This window comes from Halichoerus grypus, chromosome 7, assembly GCF_964656455.1.
Source record: "Halichoerus grypus chromosome 7, mHalGry1.hap1.1, whole genome shotgun sequence".
Lineage (NCBI taxonomy): Eukaryota > Metazoa > Chordata > Mammalia > Carnivora > Phocidae > Halichoerus > Halichoerus grypus.
Window position 1 is genome coordinate 103200896 of NC_135718.1, and position 19142 is coordinate 103220037.

A 19142-nucleotide genomic window follows, 5' to 3' on the forward strand; every position below is an offset into this window, starting at 1 on the left:
TGTAAATCCTTTTTCAGGGGAAAACTGAGTAAATATGGTTAGCAAGCCCGCACACACACCCCACACACAGCACTATGATGAAAACTGAAATCACAGTATGTGAGTCACTTCTCTTAACATTGCTATGTGCCTTCCTTAAGCCTAAGGAGCTCCATGCAGTGAATTTTCCCACTTCTGAACGCCAACCATTTAGCACCCTCCCCCATCAGCATTTACTCTATATTTTTACCATAACTGTATGTACATCTGCCTACCCTGTAAGAGCAGGGACTGTAGCTCTTCACTGTACTACCAGGCCTGGAACAGTGCCTCCCACACAGTTTGCAAAGCAAGAGGTACTGCATAAGCCATTATCATCAGCCAAATAATAGCTACCATTTCCAGAGCACTTACTATGTGCCAAGTAGTTTACCGACATCATCCTAGAGGCTTTCCCAGATCAGACCATCCAATCCAAAGCAGCTCCCCAGCCACCCTCTAGCACAGAACCTTATTTTATTTCTCTAAATAGGATTTACTGCTATCTAATATATTCTTGTTTATTATGTCTCCCCTACTAGAAAGAAAGCTCCAAGAGACCAGTCATTTTGTCTGCCTCATGCTTGGCACATAGCAAATAAATGAATCTAAACTTCCCACTTCCTTGGGTGGCAGAGCTGACTTGCACACAGCAGATCGCAATAAGTATGCTTTAAAATGTATATGCAGATTTCAGGGGTACCTGGGTGGTTCAGTCCCATGAGCAACTAACTCCTGGTTTCCGCTGAGGTCATGATCTCATGGGTTGTGGGATAGAGCCCCTCTTGGGGTTCACGCTCAGCGGGGAGTCGGCTTCAGATTCCCTCTCCCTCTGCCCCTCCCCCCATAAATAAATATATCTTTAAAAAATGGATATCTAGATTTCAGGATAATTGCGTTGACTATTTTATAGTTCGCAATACTGGGAGAGGGAAGTGAAATAAAAGTTTAGTCACATTCCCCCAGGCGGTGACTGATGACATAGGTGCTGGAATTTTTGCTGCAATATGAAAGCCACTTCCTCTGACATAAGGTCCCCTACATGTCTGGGTCTTGCCACATCCTCTGATACAGAGTTCATGACGGCTAGCCTGGCTGGGGTGGTCAGGATTCCAGAAGCTCACACTTAAAGAGGGGTAAGTGGAGGGGTCAGGAGACCGAGCGTGAGCATACAGGAGGACCTCCGCGGATTCGTCATCCCGCACCCCGATTCTCCGCCTCGGGGCTCCCCTTCTACTGCGCTCCGCTTCCTTGCACCTTCAAAGCCCGGACGCACTGCAGGATCAAATTTGGCTCACCTCCAAGCCTCCAGGGGACAAGGTCACTGAGTCCAACGTCACGTGAGTGGAGACGCGGGCGGGTGCCCTCAGGCTCCGGGCCAGTTCAGAGGCAGCCGACCAGTGTCTACAGCTCACCCACCCTTGCCCCGCCCCTCGCTCGGGAGGTCCGGACCCTCCCTCGCACCCGCGCGGACCTCGGCTCGGTGCACCCGGCCCACCGCCAGGTCCAGTCCCGACCCTTCCCCTGCCACGGCCCCGCCCACCTAGACTCCGCCTCTGACCCCGCCCACTCCGCCGCGTCCCGCCCCTCGCGGCCGCGCTTCCTCCGCTGCCGGCAGCTACACCGCCAGAGCCGGCAAGCTGGTGGCTGTCGCTGCTGCGCTTCCTTGTCTTCCCGCGTCACCGCTGCCGCCATGCCCGGAGGTCTCCTTCTCGGGGACGAGGCTCCCAACTTCGAGGCCAATACTACCGTCGGCCGCATCCGTTTCCACGACTATCTAGGAGACTCGTAAGTGGCCACCTCATAGCCGTGCCCTGGCCTCGGGTTACGCCCGGCCTCGGAGGTGCCTTCCCTATTTCTTCTCCCTTCCGTCCTCCTTCCCGCTCAGCCTCCTGCTCGCCGCCCGCCTCCTCCCCGCACCGGTTCCTGCACGTGCCTCTGGCCGAGTGGCCCCTGCCCCGCGTCGGCCGAGCGCTGCTGGGCGCCGGCCACTGGACTCCCCTCCCGCCTGCGGCCCCCGCGTGGCTGAGCTAGCTCCGCGGCGGGAAAGGGGGAGGGGAGCGAAATTGGGTTCCCGCAGGTCCGGGAACCGGAGGCGGATGCGGAGGGTTGGTTGCCTATCTCACTCGGTTTGGTGAGCGGTGCCAAGTAGCGCGGTCAAGCCGAGGCCCAGCGGGGGCAAGGGTCGGGCGGCATCAGCGGTCACATCCCGGGATTCGTGCCCAGGGTCGCACCTCCCTCCCTGCGTTCTGGAATCTGCTCCCTGGGGGAGGTGGGTGTTTCAGGCCAGAGTCTGAAGACACTGCTGCTGGCTGAAGGCTCAGGACGGCCCAGCGCGTTATCTGAAGTCCTGCTTGCTGCACTGGCGTTTCAGGCTTCTCGACACAAAAAGTAAAATTTAAAACCACCAGCTGCCAAATAACTGGCTGAAAGACTTGTTGTCCAGAGCCTCCTGCCGGGGCTGGGATATGATTTGATAACAGCTCTGGGAGGAACCAAGAACACTCTGTATGTAGGTGTGCCCTTCATTCCTGAACTTGCAGCACTGTGAGGGGAGGGCTTTCTGAGGTTGCTCCGCGGCGGTGGCCGGTTCTTGGCGCCGCAATAGGCAGGCTCTCGCGGGCGCCAGGACGCTTGTCCCTCCCCGCTTTGGAGACCCTTTTGTTTCCCAGTGGTGTGCCCCTCACCGCTTCCTGCCCCTGCTGCCTTGCTTCCCGCACGTGGCCTTGCTGGTGATAGCCAAATCTGGCCTGGCAGTCAGACCGTCATGACTGGAGTAGGTCGGCGTTGCCCTGGTTTTCCATTCTACAGCTCCAGAATCAGCAAGCTTTCAAGTTGCTTAGTTTTAATCTGAAACATCCCAAAGATGTGTCATTATATTCTGGAGTTCCAGCAGCCCCACCACACTGGTTTTCCTTTTTTTTTTTTTTTAATTATTGAAGGATAATTGGCGTACAGTGTTTATTAGCTTCAGGTGTACAGCAGAGTAATTAGAGAATTCTGTACATTACTCAGTGCTCATCACAGTGAGTGTTGTCACCGTGTGTCACCATACATTACAGTATTATTGACTGTATTCCCCATGCTGTACTTTTCATATCCATGACTTACATATTCTATAACTGCAGGTTTGTACCTCTTAATCCCCTTCATCTATTTCACCCATCCTCCCACCGCCTCTAGCAACCACTGGTTCTTTGTATGTATGACTCTGCTCCTGGCTTTTTGTTTGTGTGTTCGTTTTACACTGTGATGTTGTAAGGCTTAACAATTCCTCCATGATTTGTATCCTTTTTATATACAGCATCCAGGTATATGTGTCTGTAGGCAGAGAGAGGGAATTTTATGAGATTAATCAATAACTGGATGGGGCTATGCAGAGAACCTGAATTTTAGGCCTACACATCCCCTTACAATCCCTTAAATCCATTGTCCAGCCACTGATTAAGGGAAGAACTATTCTTTGTGAAAGAGAGAACTAGGCTAGAAAAAAAGATGAGAAATGGAACATTCAGACATTAAAGGTAGGAAAAGACCTCAGACATACAGATTGTATCCAATCTTATAATCTAGGTATTAGTATTTCTCCAAAAGTCCATGGGATTTTCAGGGTATGTTCCTTCCCATTCCCATCTATAGCCCATACAACAAAATCTTACCAGAACTCTTAGATTGTATAGATTAAAGATAAATATTAACGTACTATAGCAATAATTATAAATGCTGTCACTATTTAAACTAACCCTAACCCTAATTTTTGGGTTTCTTCTTGTTGTTGCTTATTGGCCCCTGGATCTATCTTGATTTCATTAGAAGTAGTACCTTCTCAGGGAGCCACCAGTAGGAAGATGAGAAAAATACCTGCATTTATAAACAAGTAGTATAACAAGTCGGCCTCAGATAAGGCATGGGGTAGTATTCCCTCCCCTACCCCAAAAAGAAGTTTGAGCTCTTTATATAATTATAACATATGGATTTTGCCTAATACAATTTTTCCCAACTCCATTCTGTGTGTGATCTTAATTCAGATGCCACTTTTTGATCCAGGTGTTTTTTGGAGAAAAAAATAATAATAATTTCAAACAATACAGGTATCTGCCCTACCTCTGACAATTGGAAACAGCTAAGGGGTTTGGGTGCTGCATTTGGTGAGTTTAATGAGCTTTATCACTATTTTTGTATGTATGTGGTAGAAGCAGCTACTTTACAGTACATTTTCACCAAACAAAACGTGTTTTCCTGGGGTTTTCTAGGGGTGAGTAGGGACCCTTCCCTTAAAGGAGGAAACCTTTTGTCTTTTGAAAATAAGGAAGGAAATGGGATAATGTAATTGAACTACTCTTAAGAGCACAGTAGGGAGACTTAGAGGGGAAGGCAGGCCGAAGTAAGACATTCTGTTATCCTATTCTAGCCACATGGCAAACTGGAGTTTGGCTTCTGAGGGGTGCAGGATGTGAAGTGGCTTAAACTCAGTTCCTTAGCATGATTCAGCAAAACCTTCTCGACACACAATGGAAAGAGTATGTCTCACACTTGTAATTCATCAACCCTGTAACAACACAGGAAGAAATGTCCTGTTTATTTTTTTCTCAACTCCTGGAGATTCTCTTAAGTCTCATCTGACCCTTAAGCCGATCCTTTTCCATAGAATCTAAGGCCTAGATTTTACCCATGCCTAGATTATTTCTTTCAAAAGATGTATGTCCCTCTTACTGCCCTTCATAAAAAAGTAAATCTACCACAATCCTCCAGAATCTTAAAAATATTACCTCTCTCCCATCCAAGTACCAACCAGGCCCGACCCTGTTTAGCTTCCGAGATAAGACTAAAATATTACCTCTCTTCCCAGTCTTGCCATAGGGCCTTCTATCCTTTTTATGGGAAGGCTTTTCCTTTCCTGAAGCCCTGGGAGTCCAAGTGGCAGATGTAGGTGGGAAGGAGGTACCCTTGTGTCTGCTTTTGTTCTTTGTGCTTCAGGAAACTTGGCAAACTTTGAGAGGTCAGCTTGGCATCTAGGCTAGGTTTAGTAATCTACTAGTTTAGGATCCTGGTTTGTTTGGTTTTTTTTTTAAGATTTTATTTATTTATTTGACAGAGTGTAAGCACAAGCAGGGGGAGCAGCAGAGAGAGAGGGAGAAGCAGGCTTCCCACTGAGCAAGGAGCCCAATGCGGGACTCGATCCCAGGACCCCGGGATCATGACCTGAGTTTAACCCACTGAGCCCCCCGGGCGCACTTTTTTTTTTAAAGATAGTTTAGGATTCTGGTTTAACGTACATCAACAAGGGTCGTGGAAAACCGAGTGTTAAATTTTCCTTTTCAGTCAGAAGAGTAGTTTCTGTTGCCGAAGAGAAGGAAGTGGTAGTCCAAAAGTTCTTGGTGACTTGAAATGTGCTTAAAATCTATACAAAGTTTTACCTTAGGCAATGATGATTTAGATACTAGGATTTACCTAAGAATCTGTAGTTTTAAAAATCTGTTGTAGGCTCTCAGTTTTCTGCCCACTTGGTCTAAAGCAGGAAGAAAAAGAAACTACAAACGAAGAGACAGGTAAAACAGCTATTTTGTCAGGGTGCAAAGACTGGCTGTCCTGTTTGGCAGGCTAGGTCAGGAAAGCCTACTTACAAAAGTTTTTATATCCATTCACTACAAAGAAGCCAAGTGTCAACTTTAATTTTACATATAAATAGGGGATAGAAGCCTATTTATTTCAGATTACATAACCTGCTTATTATTGCAATCAGGCATTTGTTTGGATTGGGGCACATTGGGACATCAATTGTTGAAGCTAAATGTCAGGGTCTCTGTGCCTAGAAAAAAAAAATAGGAGTAAGCAAGGGGGGGAAGTTATTTCAATAAGCTTGTTGGTTTAAATAGCACAGATTTTATGAGCTGAAAAGAGTCAGGGTGGCCCTATAGTTATTAAAGGAGGTAAGACCCTTAAATTAGAGTCTTTTAAGACATTTATCATGTGGAATTGGGCATTAAACATGGGCTTTTCTGGAAGTAAGAAGATCAGAAAGCATTCCTCGACAAAAATCTAAAAGTAATTGTCCTCATAAGCATTCATTTAAAAAAGAAAGTCGGGGCGCCTGGGTGGCTCAGTCGTTAAGCGTCTGCCTTCGGCTCAGATCATGATCCCAGGGTCCTGGGATCTAGCCCCACATCAGTCTCCCTCCTCCGCGGGAAGCCTGCTTCTCCCTCCCTCTCCCTCTGCTGCTCCCCCTGCTTGTGCGCTCTCTCTCTCTGACAAATAAATAAATAAAAATCTTTTTAAAAAATAAATAAATAAAAAAGAAAGTCATTTTTGACCTAGGATTTGTGATTTCTCATTCTACATTGATGGTGATAACCTCTCCAGGAGAGTTGTGACTTCCTCTTCCTTTCTTTCAGATGGGGCATTCTCTTCTCCCACCCTCGGGATTTTACCCCCGTGTGCACCACAGAGCTTGGCAGAGCTGCGAAGCTGGCACCAGAATTTGCCAAAAAGAACGTTAAGATGATTGCCCTTTCGGTGGACAGTGTCGAAGACCATCTTGCCTGGAGCAAGGTATAGTACCAGTTGGCATGTGCTTTGAAATTATAGATCAATTTCTAAATTATATAGAGTAGCTTGGTTTTGGTTTTGTTTTTGTTTTTTTATTTTTTATTTAAATTCAATTTAGTTAACATACAGTGTATTATTAGTTTCAGGGGTAGAATTTAGTGATTCGTCAGTTGCATGTAACACCCAGTGCTCATTACATCACGTGCCCTCCTTAATGTCCATCACCCAGTTACCCCAGCCCCCCACCCACCTCCCCCTCCAGCAACCCTCAGTTTGCTTCCTATAGTTAAAAGTCTCTTATGGTTTGCCTCCCTTTCTGTTTTTATCTTTATTTTTCCTTCCCTTCCTCTATGTTCATCTGTTTTGTTTCTTAAATTCCACATATGAGTGGAATTATATGGTACTTGTCTTTCTCTGACTGACTTACTTCGCTTAGCATAATACCCTCTAGTTCCATCCATGTCATTGCAAATGGCAAGATTTCATTCTTTCTGATGGCTGCATAATATTCCTGTGTGTGTGTGTGTGTGTGTGTGTGTGTGTGTGTGTGTGTGTGTGTACCACATCTTCTTTATCCATTCATCGGTTGATGGACATCTGGGCTCTTTCCATATTTTGGCTATTGTGGACATTGCTGCTATAAACACTGGGGTGCATGTGCCCCTTCAAATCACTGTTTGCATTCTTTGGGTAGATACCCAGTAGTGCAATTGCTGGGTCATAGGGTAGCCCTACTTTTAACTTTTGGAGGAACCTCCATATTATTTTCCAGAGTGACTGTACCAGTTTGCATTCCCACCAGCAGTGTAAGAGGGTTCCCCTTTCTCCACATCCTTGCCAACATCTGTTGTTTCCTGAGTTATTAATTTTTAGAATAGCTTGGTTTTTTGAGGTAAAGGTACAAGTAACCTCAGATTCAAACTTCACTGATTATGTGAAAATCTGACTTAGACCGCACTGTGACCTCCACCTTGCTAAATGCTCAGTTCTCAGCCCTAATCTTTCTTGACCTACAAGCAGTCTTCAACCCACTGATCACTGTAGATTCTGAAACATTTTTCTCTTTTGGCTTCCAGATACCACATCTCTAGCTATTCCTGTTTATGCTCAGACTGAGTTCCATCATCTCCTAATTTCTGCTGAAGTTGCCCTAGATGCATTTCTTGGATGCCTTCTCTTTTTACCTACACCCTTCCCCTTGGTGAACTCATCCACTCACATCTGAATGCTGTGATTCCCAAATTTCCATCTCTAGGCCAGACTCTGCTGGCTTCCAGACCAGTACAACCAGTGCCAACTCAGCCTCTCCCCTGGGATGTCCCATCATCTCACACCTAGTATATCAAACACGGGGTTCCTTTTCTTAATCCAAGGTCTTACTCATCTTAGCTAATGGACACTGCATTTTCATAGTTGCTCAGGCCAAAGAGCCAGGCGTCATCCTTAATGCCTCTGGTTTTTCTGTATCCATGTCTGATTCATCAGTAAACTCGTCTACTCCACCTTAAAATTATCCAGAATCCTATTTGGAAGACTCTTTACCCAGTTATCTTTGTGGCTTGCCCTCCCCTCTTTCTGGTCTTGACTCAAGTGACACCTCATTAAAGCCTTCCCATGGCCTCCTTATCTAAGATTATAACGCCCCTCCAGCCCCCTCTGGTTAATTTTCTCCTTAGCACTTGTCACCATCTAAAAGAAAATGCTCTGCAAATCGCTAGTTTCGTTTGTTCATTTGTCCGCACCCAGCAGAGTGGAGGCTCGGCGGGGCCGACTCCCATTCTGTGCACTGCTGAGCAATGCTTGGCACCCAGTACGTCAATGCTTGGTACCCAGTATGTCCTAGGCAGTCGGTCTGTACGTGTGGAATGCATGAACTGAAGGAATTGCCTACTTGAAACAAAAGGATTTACTTGGACAATGAATGTGGTAGTCTAGGCTTAACTCAAGAACATTTTGATGACTTTGCTACGATGTGTGCCACTAAATAATGCTGATAGGTAAGCTTGGAGGGCTGCTTACCGTGTGCCACGCGGTATGTCAGGCACTTCGCGTACAACTGAATAAAAGGTGTGGTCCTGACTTGTGAGTTGGCCGCCTGGGGCTGCATCCCCTGGCCATCTCATGCTCGTTGATTCTCAGTGCCAGATTAGAAGAACTGTATCAGGAGAAAAGAGAAGGGCATTGCTCTTTCTTGGGGTGGAATTTTTTCTCATTCCTTACTTCTGGCTGTGAATAGCAGCTGCATTCCTACAGCGGTCTCACAGGCCATTTCTCATTTGTGTCCAGGAACAGCCCTTTGAGGGAGGTGTGTAGTTCATGCCCTTGTGTTTGCCCATGGGAATACCTTTCCCTTCTTCCACAGAGGTGGAGGGACTTGCTCAGGATGGTCCTGCTGGAAAATGATGGCAGTGCAGTTGAAACCTCACACCGGTGCTGTTTGTGATATTAGATGCTAGAGGGCAGGCATTAGCCTGATTTAAGATAGAATAAAGCCAAAGCATGTGGTTCTTTGGTGTTCCTGGATGTCACGGAATACCCATTGGGCAAGTGACAGTGTTGACAATTATTATGGTATAGCAGTGGTTAAAACTAGGAATCACTGAAGGAAGAGCTTATCACCTATTGTATACCACCTCTTAAAGTATAGCAGTGTGAGTGTGCCCAGCTTCATTTCAGCTGGTGAGCTTCTGCCTTAGAATTTTCACGGTGGGGATTGCATTCAATAGAAGACACTTCCCAGTTATCCGAAGCAGTGGCCAGAATTTGACGTTCAGCTGGTTAAATAGGAAAACTCGGGGTGCCTCTCGCATGAAGCCATATGGATCATTTTTTAGGTGTGGTGACTTGAAGGGAGCCAGTGACTAGAGAAGAGAAGTTAAGATAATAAAATTAAGGAACATGTTCAAAATGTGCTGTTACCCATTTCAGAATTCGTCGATGCCACTCTTACCCTGATAAAAACAGAAAGGGAGGCAAACCATAAGAGACTTTTAACTATAGGAAGCAAACTGAGGGTTGCTGGAGGGGGAGGTGGGTGGGGGGCTGGGGTACCTGGGTGATGGACATGGAAATGGAAATGACATCAGAGAAAACTGCCATGACATCCACCCGATTTACTTTCAAGTCTCCACATAATAAATAAACCTCATTCCAACTTTAAATCCTCTTTTCCGCTACTTCCTAAAACTCTGCCCAGCTAAGTGACTCACTCTCTTCTCAATTCTTTATGCTCACACTTGCCTTCCTATTTCATTAATAGTGCTCCCCTTACCTGTGAAAATCTGATCCAGCCTCCAAGGCCCAAGGCCGAAGTCTTTCCTGAAGTCTCAACTAACTCAGCAGACCTATAAATGGGGACCAGTATACCTCAGCGTTCACAGTCTGCCATTTACATGTTAAAATCTTGCATTTGCTGCTACTTCATAGGGGAATCATCTGAACCAAAGGAGACAGTTCTCTGAAGGCAGGAACTTTGCTCATCCACCCTGCTGACCCCACTTTAAGTGCTATATCGATGCTTCATCAAATAATGAAGCTAGATTTTTTTTTTCCCCAAAGACTTCTAGGGATAGGAAAAATAGAAGTGAATGAGTGCAGTTAACTAGGGGAAGAAAACAGAGTAGGGGGGAGAGTACATTATTGTCTTTCAGTTCAGACCTGAAATGCTTTGTTTTCTATGTGGATTTCACCCTAGTGTAAATTTACCTCTGCCTTTCCACCCGTAAAATTTACGTTTTACTTATCCTTAAAGTACATAATCAACTCTCTGTTCTTGGGTTTGCTTTAAGTTTTGTGATTTTTTTTTTTTTTCCATTTCTTGATAATCTGCCTTCCAGTAGCATCGTGTCTGGGTCAGGGTACTTAGCGGGCAGGGACCAGATCTATAGAATTATCTCTGCATGTGGCATTATTTCTAGATGTGATGGACTTAATGAACCCATTATTTCTAATGGTGTTTACTTGTTGCATATCCTGAGGTACATTGGATTGGGATCTACCTCTACAGTATTCGACTTTGCTGCTTTCTTGCTGCTTCAAGCAGTAAAAGCATGCCAATTTTTAAGAGAACTGGGCATGAAAAGGGTCTGTGGTTATAACCTAAGTAACCTAAGTACTGTACCACACTGTTCTTTCTGTCAGTGACTGATTGGGATGAGGAGCGTTCATTCATTCATTTTCATACTCAAATTGCTTAGAGAAAATGATGATTGTGGTCCTCTTCCCTATCTTGCAAGTTAATAGCCGTTAACTGTGATTGAATTCCAAAGATGTGCTTGGTTTAGATTTCTTTTTCCTCTCTCACCTGCATTTCAGGATATCAATGCTTACAACGGTCAGGAGCCCACAGAAACATTACCTTTCCCTATCATTGATGATAAGAATCGGGACCTTGCCATCCTGTTAGGCATGCTGGACCCGGTGGAGAAGGACGAAAAGGGCATGCCTGTGACAGCGCGTGTGGTGAGTCCTAGAAATCCATTATTGAGTCCTCATGACCGGCCAGGCTCTATGTCTAATTGAGTGCTTGCACCAACTCCTGGAAATAGGGGAATATCTCCAATTACAAAATAACTGTATTAATGGCAGTCTCACTGACCGTCTGTACTGCTAATGCAAATAAAGTTTTCAGCTAAATTTTTAAGTTGCTGAATTTGACAGCTTTTGGAAATCTACATAAAATAAGTAGTTGTCCTAAGATGTAATCTAGAAATGAGGAATCTTTTCTTCAGCTCTCCTGACAGCCCTCTCTTCAAAGTGGTGGGCCATACCCTTTTCCATAAGGCAGTTCTGGTTTGGAATTCCTATTTGTTCTGTCCTTACCCACTCCAGAACAAACTTAGTCCCTCATCTGCAAAACTGTACAACTATTTGAGGACCAGTATCAACTCCCATTAGTATATTTTTTAAGATAACCGTCCCTAGTTAACATAGTACCTTCCCGAGGCCTTTCCGGATTCAATTTGCATATCAGTTTTCGTACTGAGCCAGCCAGAGCCAAGAGAATTCCCTTCTAAGTTTAGAAAAATAACATGGAGGGGTGCCTGGCTGGCTCAGTCGGTAGAGCATGTGACTCTTGATCTTGGGGTTGTGAGTTCAAGCCCCATGTTGGGTGTAGAGATCATTTAAAAATAAAAAATAAATCTTAAAAAAAAGAAAAATAACATGGAGAAGAAAACTACCTAAACTCTAGCCACCCAGGTTAACAGTTTGTTGTATCCTTCTAGGTGTTGGAGGGTGGGGGGTGTTTTGTGTGTTTTTATTTTTATTTTTAACAGCCTGGAACATTTCTGATGACTTAAGAGCTTTCAAAGAGGCTTTAACATCAAAAACACTTCAAGAATTCTTCTATTTATGCATTTGTGTGCTTTGCAGGTGTTTATTTTTGGTCCTGATAAGAAACTGAAGCTGTCTATCCTCTATCCAGCGACCACTGGCAGGAACTTTGATGAGATTCTCAGAGTAATTACCTCTCTCCAGCTAACGGCAGAAAAGAGGGTTGCCACCCCGGTTGATTGGAAGGTAAAGATACTCACCTTGCCTGCAAGGCCTAAGGGGCTGGTCTCTCAATGGCTATCTTCAGGGTCTTTGTTACATGGGGCTCTTTTTCTGGTATGCAGACGCACTGGCTGGACTTCTCATGGCTGAGTTTCAGATTTGCTGTGAGGCCATTGTCAAGGTCTTTAACACCTTTTATTATAAAATACAAACTCCCTATATTGCTTCCTAAATTTTAGATCATGTGACCAAATTAATTGGTCAGAATGATGCCTTTCAGTAAAAGAATTTTTTTTAAAAACCTTTAACCCTTCCCAAAACTAGCAAAATGATGGCAGAATATTTATAGCTAGACTTAGATTGGCCACTTAAGTCATGGCTATAAAACTCTGTGGTGTATTAATGTCGTGGAGCATTTCATTTCTCTTAAGCTTCATTCAGTCTTTTAAACTCATGTAGAATTCTTGGAATCCTGTTCATAAACTTTTAATCTCTACGATTTCTGCAAAAGGTAGGACAGGGCTATCAGAAGGGTATCTTCACATAGCTACATTTTTAAAATATGCTAACCTGAATACCAGGTTGTGTTGTTTTGTTCTTCCTGGCAGGCGAATCACTTAAATTCTGTATATCATCCACCGAACATGTGTCTACTGAGCCTGGGCAGTGGGCACTGGGATACAGCAGCAAACAGTATAAATATAAACGTAAATAAAAGTCCCTGCCCTCCTAGAGCTTACACTCCAGTGGGTGGAGACAAACAGTAAGCAAGTTTACTGTGTTAGGTGACAGTGAGTGTGACAGAATAATCAAGCAGAGGTGGAGAGAATAGGAACGCAGGGGTGGGAGGGTTGGTTTTATAATTGGCTGTCAAGGAAGGCCTTTCTCTGAAGGGACCTTTGGGAAGGACACAAAGAAAGCAAGGGACCAAGCCATGGGTATTTATGAGAAAAGAACACTGCAGGCAGAAGGAAGAGCTAATGAAAGTGAGCATGGTGGGTTCAAGAAACAGAAGACAAGCCAGCATGCCTGGAAGGGAAGGAGCAGGAAATGGGGTGAGGAGCCAGGGATGAGAGAGGAGGCAGGAATCATTCACACAGGGCAGCAATAAGGACTTAGAATTAACATTTTAAAGTGTGGTGCCAAGCCATCACCGGGTTTAAAATAAGACTACTTGTTAAGATAGGGAAATAGTTCCCTCACGAAAGTGTCAAAGATCAACCTGTGAAAACAAAATTCCTCAGAGGAGAGAGAGTAACCAATACTGAGTTCTTCTCATGAGCACCTGTGGCTACTTGTCTAAAGTCAACTCTTGCCTTTAGGCTTCCCTGTAAGATTGGATTTCACCATTCTCAATGTCTTCCAATAGGATGGAGATAGCGTGATGGTTCTTCCAACCATCCCTGAAGATGAAGCCAAAAAAATCTTCCCTAAAGGAGTCTTCACCAAAGAGCTCCCATCGGGCAAGAAGTACCTCCGCTACACGCCCCAGCCCTAGTCTCTCCGAGGAGCTGGTGCAGGGGCTGTTGGCCGAGCTCAGTGAGCCGGACGATGCCGGCTGCCAGGCCTGTTCTGCAGCTGTTCCATAGAAACATCCTGGTGTGATCGCAGCCAAGGTCTTTAGGTTGCTCTGCTACTGGCTTATTAAATGAAAATGGCACTAAAAATCTCTTGGGATCCTTTACTCTGTGCCTTCACCAGCATTCAACTCTGTTCATATACCTTAGCACTCTCCTCCGCTGACTCTCTCTGAAATACAGTCCATGTGAGAGGCTCAAATCTTGGATCTCTACAAGCTTTGGGATCAGTGAGGTAGCGCGGTTGAAAAAGCCTGCTTTGCTCCATCATAGAATGACTATCTGTTTTTCAGCTGTTCTAATCAAATCCAGAACTTGAGGTTCAGATTCCTCTGTGATATGTGAGTATATAACCCCAAAACTAAGAGTATCCAGGTGTTCTTCACTGTTCGGTGTTTGGATCATAGCAGGCGCAAAAAACCTTTCAATTCTATACTTTTTCGGTAGATAACTGAAGTGGGATGAGCAGGGGGAAGGATCTTTAAATATTTTGCTCTAAAGAAAATGTTTCAATAAATTTCTGTCAAAAGAGGGAGGCTGTGGAGAAGGCTCCACTTGCCTGCGGGGAGGCGTACCGGGTGCCGTGTGCCTTTCATACAGAGTATTTCCATCTGTCGGTCTGCTCTGCGCTGATGGACGCAAGCAAGGGCACACCTCGGGAAGAGAGGAGAAGAGGATGGAAGATGTTTTATCATAGAACTTTTCTTGCAGTGAGGGCAGTGGGGCTGTTTCTGATTCTTGGTTTTTTGGGGATCAGCAAATAAATCCTTTGCTAGAACTGGATCAGAGAATTCTGTCGTCGCGTTCTGAAGCACTCGGGTAGACACCGTCCTGCAGGGCAGAGGCTTGCTAGCATTGGTACTGCTGCTTTTCTCCAAAGGCAGATCCGTAAGATTTCATATAATGAAAAGCCAGGAACAGCTGATGAACCAGTGATTTCACCACAACTCTTGGCCCACTTTGCTCCTTCCTGTTACTTCCCTGGGTCCTTCAGTTTGTGGATCCTGCTAGAAAGAGCTCTCCTGACATATTACTTTAATTGGATGACTAGGCTTAAGAATATGAATCTCGAGGAGAATAGTACATCTGTGCTTTTCGCGAAAGAATACCAACTACTCTGAGCTCATGGTCTCGGACTTTTATTAGACTGTGCTAATACGTCCAGGGTTTAGAAAGAAGTGTCCCATACCTGGTGGAGTCTCTTGCATGGAGCCCTTTATATTTTTATTGAGTGTAATAATATAAAACATGATGCCTGGGGCCAGGTGTTGGACAAGTCATTAAGTCTAGTTTCCTTGAATTCTCCACATGTAAAATTTGAGTGACACCAGGAAGGTTGAGAATGGAGTGAAAATTCCAAGTTACCCAGTATCCTGAAGAATGCTGGTCTGAAAGACAAGAGGACTGGTGTCCTGCTCTCACCTCTTAAGTCACAGTATATTTTGCCCTTAAAGAACTAATACCTGGTCCTAACTAATCCCGGGATCCTTGGTCCCCTGTCACCTCCCCAGCTATTAGATTCCTCGCTGTTCTCGTCCGTTGGCTGTTTGACTCCTCTAGTCCTTGTCTCTTGGACAGTATGGCTTCAACTTTCTTTCATGGGGACAGTTCAAAGTCTAAATCTCCAACAGTAATTATCCGGACCTGAGTGTTGGTCTTTACTGACCAATGGAACATGTCCCATTGAATTTGCAAATTCAAAATCAGATTCATCAACTTTTCCCCCAGTAAATCTACCGCCCCCCTCCTCACTCCCTCAGGCACCCAAACCTTGGTGTTTTCGTTTGGCCATCTCTACTCTCTCCGTATATATGATGTCAATATAAAGACGGTGAAAAAGCTCAAAGAAAAGGGGGCCATGTACCCCCCCAAATCGAGTTCTGGCTCTGTCACCAAGCAGCCATGAGACTTTGTGAAAGTATTCTTTTCCAAATATAAAAAATCACGTAATAAATATGCGTTTCCAGGGTAGAAGTGATCCTAAGTACATCTTTAATACACTAGTGGGCATGGAGAGTAGAGCTCCCCTACCGAGAGTTGCTGCTCTCGATTTTCATGGGAGAACAGAATAAATTGCATCATGCATTCCAAGATTTATTAATTGGAAGTGAATTAATATATGACCATCGTGACTATGAGAGAAGCATAAGGAATCTGAGAGGCAGTCCATGGGACTTTGGCGGGAATACACAGGCTTCCAAGATTCTCAAAGTGGGGAGCCTGTGTGGTCTTGCCACAAGTCTGATCTCACCTCTGACCTGCACCCTAAGTGTAGGAATCTTCATCGTGGAGATGCTTAGCAAAGGGGGGAGGAGCCAGAATGGCTGTGTCTAAATGGCCAAGTCAAAATGCCGATTGGGTGCAACGAACTGGCCGGTGTAGTGGTTTACTCCCTCCAACTCCACCCCTTGGGGCAATGCGAATTGAAATACTGACAATTTTAATTTTAGCTCAAAGGGTGTGTTAACTGGGTATAAGGTCATTACCACTTTCTTTGCAGTAACTGGCTCAGAAATGGGCAAGTGATTCAGTTCTTGCGAATGAGACACAAAGGATCATTGGAATTTCTGGAAGAATTCTATGTCCTGACAGCAATCGGGAGGCAGCATCTGACAGCCTGGGAGTGGGGAACCACAGAGCGAGGCTGTAAAGGTCAACAGCAAAGTGGAGAGGAAAATAATCTGATCCTGCATCATCTTCACAGAGTCCACCAACCATGAACCCGTCCTGCCTCTGGACTTACATAGTACATAAAATAATAAATTTCCTTAAGATTTAAGCCTTTTTGAGTTGGGTTTAGGCCAAAAGCATCCTAACATATACATGGAATGTATTGTCCTCTATTTCTTTCAAATACGTGGTAACATGCCTCCTAAGCAAGACTGAGGGCAGCCTATCTCAAGTTTCAAAATGTAATCACATGAGGAGTATTGAAATGCAGACCCCAGGGGTCCACTCCCAGAGACTGAGCTCTAGGTGGCCAGATGCTCTTCATTGGTAACAACCCAGGTGGTGATGATGCGGAGTCCAGCAGATAAACTGCAGTGGTTAGCCCAATATTCATTTACCCCTTGTTTTTCACCAAAAACACCCAGATTGTAGTAAGGGTGGCAAAGTGAGGTGCCAGTTAAAATTCATCTTAAGGTGATAGGTTTGGGCACCTGACAGTGCTGGCCTGGGATGAGGTCCATTCCTGAAGAAAAGGCAAAACGTCCTTGCCCTACTGAAAAGCCAGTAGGCTGCCTGGACATACAAATGCCATTTTGCCAGCCTGAGGCTCAAAGTCCCAGGCCAAGGACAAGGGCAGGGGCTGCAGCCTAGCTCCACGATGACTTCCTCAAGCCGCTGTACCCGCCCCCTTCTGCCTATTTCCAGACATGCTGTTACCATAAGAAAAATGAAGCCGTTAATAGAATAAGTCATGGGGATGAAAGGTACAGCATAGGGGATATTGTCAATGCTACTCTAATAGCATTGTGTGGTGAGCACAGCATAAGGTTTAGAGAAATTGAATCGCTATGCTGTACACCTGAAACCAACGTAGCATTGTGTGTCAACATTTTTATATAATGAGAAAAAGGAAAATGAAGCCTGTGTGGTTCAGTCCCAGTGGCCAAGTTCCTGTATCTGCAGCCCATCCAGAATTTGCTGACACGCTAGTAATCCACAGTCCACGCTGAAATACTGCCCTATTATGCTAGGTGCCCAGAAGGTTCTAATAGTTAGGACTGACTTTTTCTCTCACCTTTTCTTCTATTCTTACCTCTATTCTGGTTTTCCGTAAAGCAGAGAACCGAATATCCTTTCAAAATCTTGTTGAAATGAAAAGAGATGATGGATTCCAAATAATAAACAACCAGGCCATAAAACTAAACTTTATTTGACTTTTAAAAAGAAATTGAAAAGCGATACCAAACAGTATTATGCAATGTAAGATTGTTAATTTCTCCTAAACTTTGCTTTCAGTAACTAAGATGGAGAACATAGTTCCATTTTTCAACATTTACTAAATTGGGGAGGGAGGGAATAACTTTTCTCTGGAAAATATTAGGGAGGCACTAACAACATATCAAACTATGGGTCATATGCTTCAGTCAGTAATATATTAATTGTACAATGCCCTTGATGACTTTTACTCTCATTGGTAGGCCATGAACTGTATTATTAGCCTGACGAATTTCTAAACATCTCAAGTAATAATGCGACTGCTTAAAATTAGAACTTTTACAGCAGTCCATCACTTCTGAAATAAATACAGCAGTTCACTGTTCCAGCAACTTTTAAGTAACCTCCTTGCCAGGTAATCGTTCGGCACTTGGGCCAGGAGGTTAGCTCAGTCTTTAACCTGACCCTGCATATCACATTAGTACCGTTAGTATTCTTTTCTAAAATGGGATCCACTTTCCAACTATACAAGAAACTCAAAAGCAAAATATCAGACGATGAGTGTTTCAGGAGAAACATTAACTATTAAATGCAATCAGAAAACTTACTGAGAAGTTTCTCTTTTATCATCCAGAACATTCCCTCTAAAAGATCTTCTATATTAAGGGCTCTGAGAGATACATGTGCATTTCTATGCCATCAAACATCCTCTTGTGAAGACATACTGCGTTAATTCAGTAAGAGCAGTCCGACAAAGGGGCGCCTCAGGAAAAGAGATGCAGGTGAGTTGAATTCCGGTTAACTTTGTGACCGATTCCAGGATAACTGGAAACTTCTTTCCTAAAAAACGAGAATTTTTTTTTTTTTTTTTTAAATAATGGGGCCTGGAAAAGACGGTGACAATGAGGAGTCAGTTAAGTCAGTTACTTGACTCCCAATTAGGTTTCCCATTTGTGAAACAGGGTCCTTTTAAGAAAGAGGAGAGGATGACCCTAGGAAGGCTGCCTAAAAAGAACTAAGCTGCTTTCTTTAAAGGAACCATAAATCATACGCTTGGTCAATGTGACTTTTCCTTCCCCCAACAAACACTCTGTACACCACCCTGACTATCACAGATGACCGGGCAGGCCCAAAATTTCTACTAAAATGATCTTAGGGTGACTCTCTGGTTGGGGCTGTGGTAGACCACGGGACTTCTCCTGAAACTGCACTTAGACGGCACGTCATTTTCCCTTGGGAAGCATGTTTATTTGGGGTGACTTCGCAACTGGGAGAGAGAGAGTGCTGAAGGGCCCTGAAGCCCATCCTGGCACCATGTACTGTTCCCTCGTCCACCTGTGCGCTCACCTAGCTCACTATTGCCCTGTCAGAGTGGTCTTCTCCTCCACTCAGCTGTGGACTCGGGCCCAAATGAGCTCTGTTAGGGACCCCTTGAGTAACTACTAGCCTTGCAGGTCCCCCACTCCCCAGACTTACCTCCACTCTGTCTTGGCCCCATGGGACCAGCCCTCCCCTCTCCCACTCTACACATGCTGCCCAACACTTCTCAAGCTTTTCCAAATTGGCCCTGATTGCTGACTAAAGCAGGAAAAGGTGTCGCGGCAAAATTTCCATGACTCG

The 19142-nt window shown here is 44.8% G+C and overlaps 1 protein-coding gene and 1 long non-coding RNA gene across 2 annotated transcripts in view; one reads left to right on the forward strand and one right to left on the reverse strand.

The window, feature by feature from the left end:
* Nucleotides 1-1536, reverse strand: part of LOC118543152 (uncharacterized) — a 49836-nt gene extending 48300 nt beyond the window's left edge. The window contains exon 1 of the long non-coding RNA XR_013449828.1: nucleotides 1317-1536. This is a non-coding gene — a long non-coding RNA (uncharacterized LOC118543152). The remainder of the gene's footprint in view (nucleotides 1-1316) is intronic.
* A 57-nt stretch (nucleotides 1537-1593) lies between these two features.
* Nucleotides 1594-14420, forward strand: PRDX6 (peroxiredoxin 6). Its single transcript, XM_036103924.2, has 5 exons — nucleotides 1594-1806; nucleotides 6411-6567; nucleotides 10879-11025; nucleotides 11938-12084; nucleotides 13430-14420. Exons 1-5 carry the CDS (start codon nucleotides 1712-1714, stop codon nucleotides 13556-13558), a joined length of 675 nt encoding a protein of 224 aa, XP_035959817.1. The 5' UTR covers nucleotides 1594-1711; the 3' UTR covers nucleotides 13559-14420.
* The last annotated feature ends 4722 nt before the right edge of the window (nucleotides 14421-19142 follow it).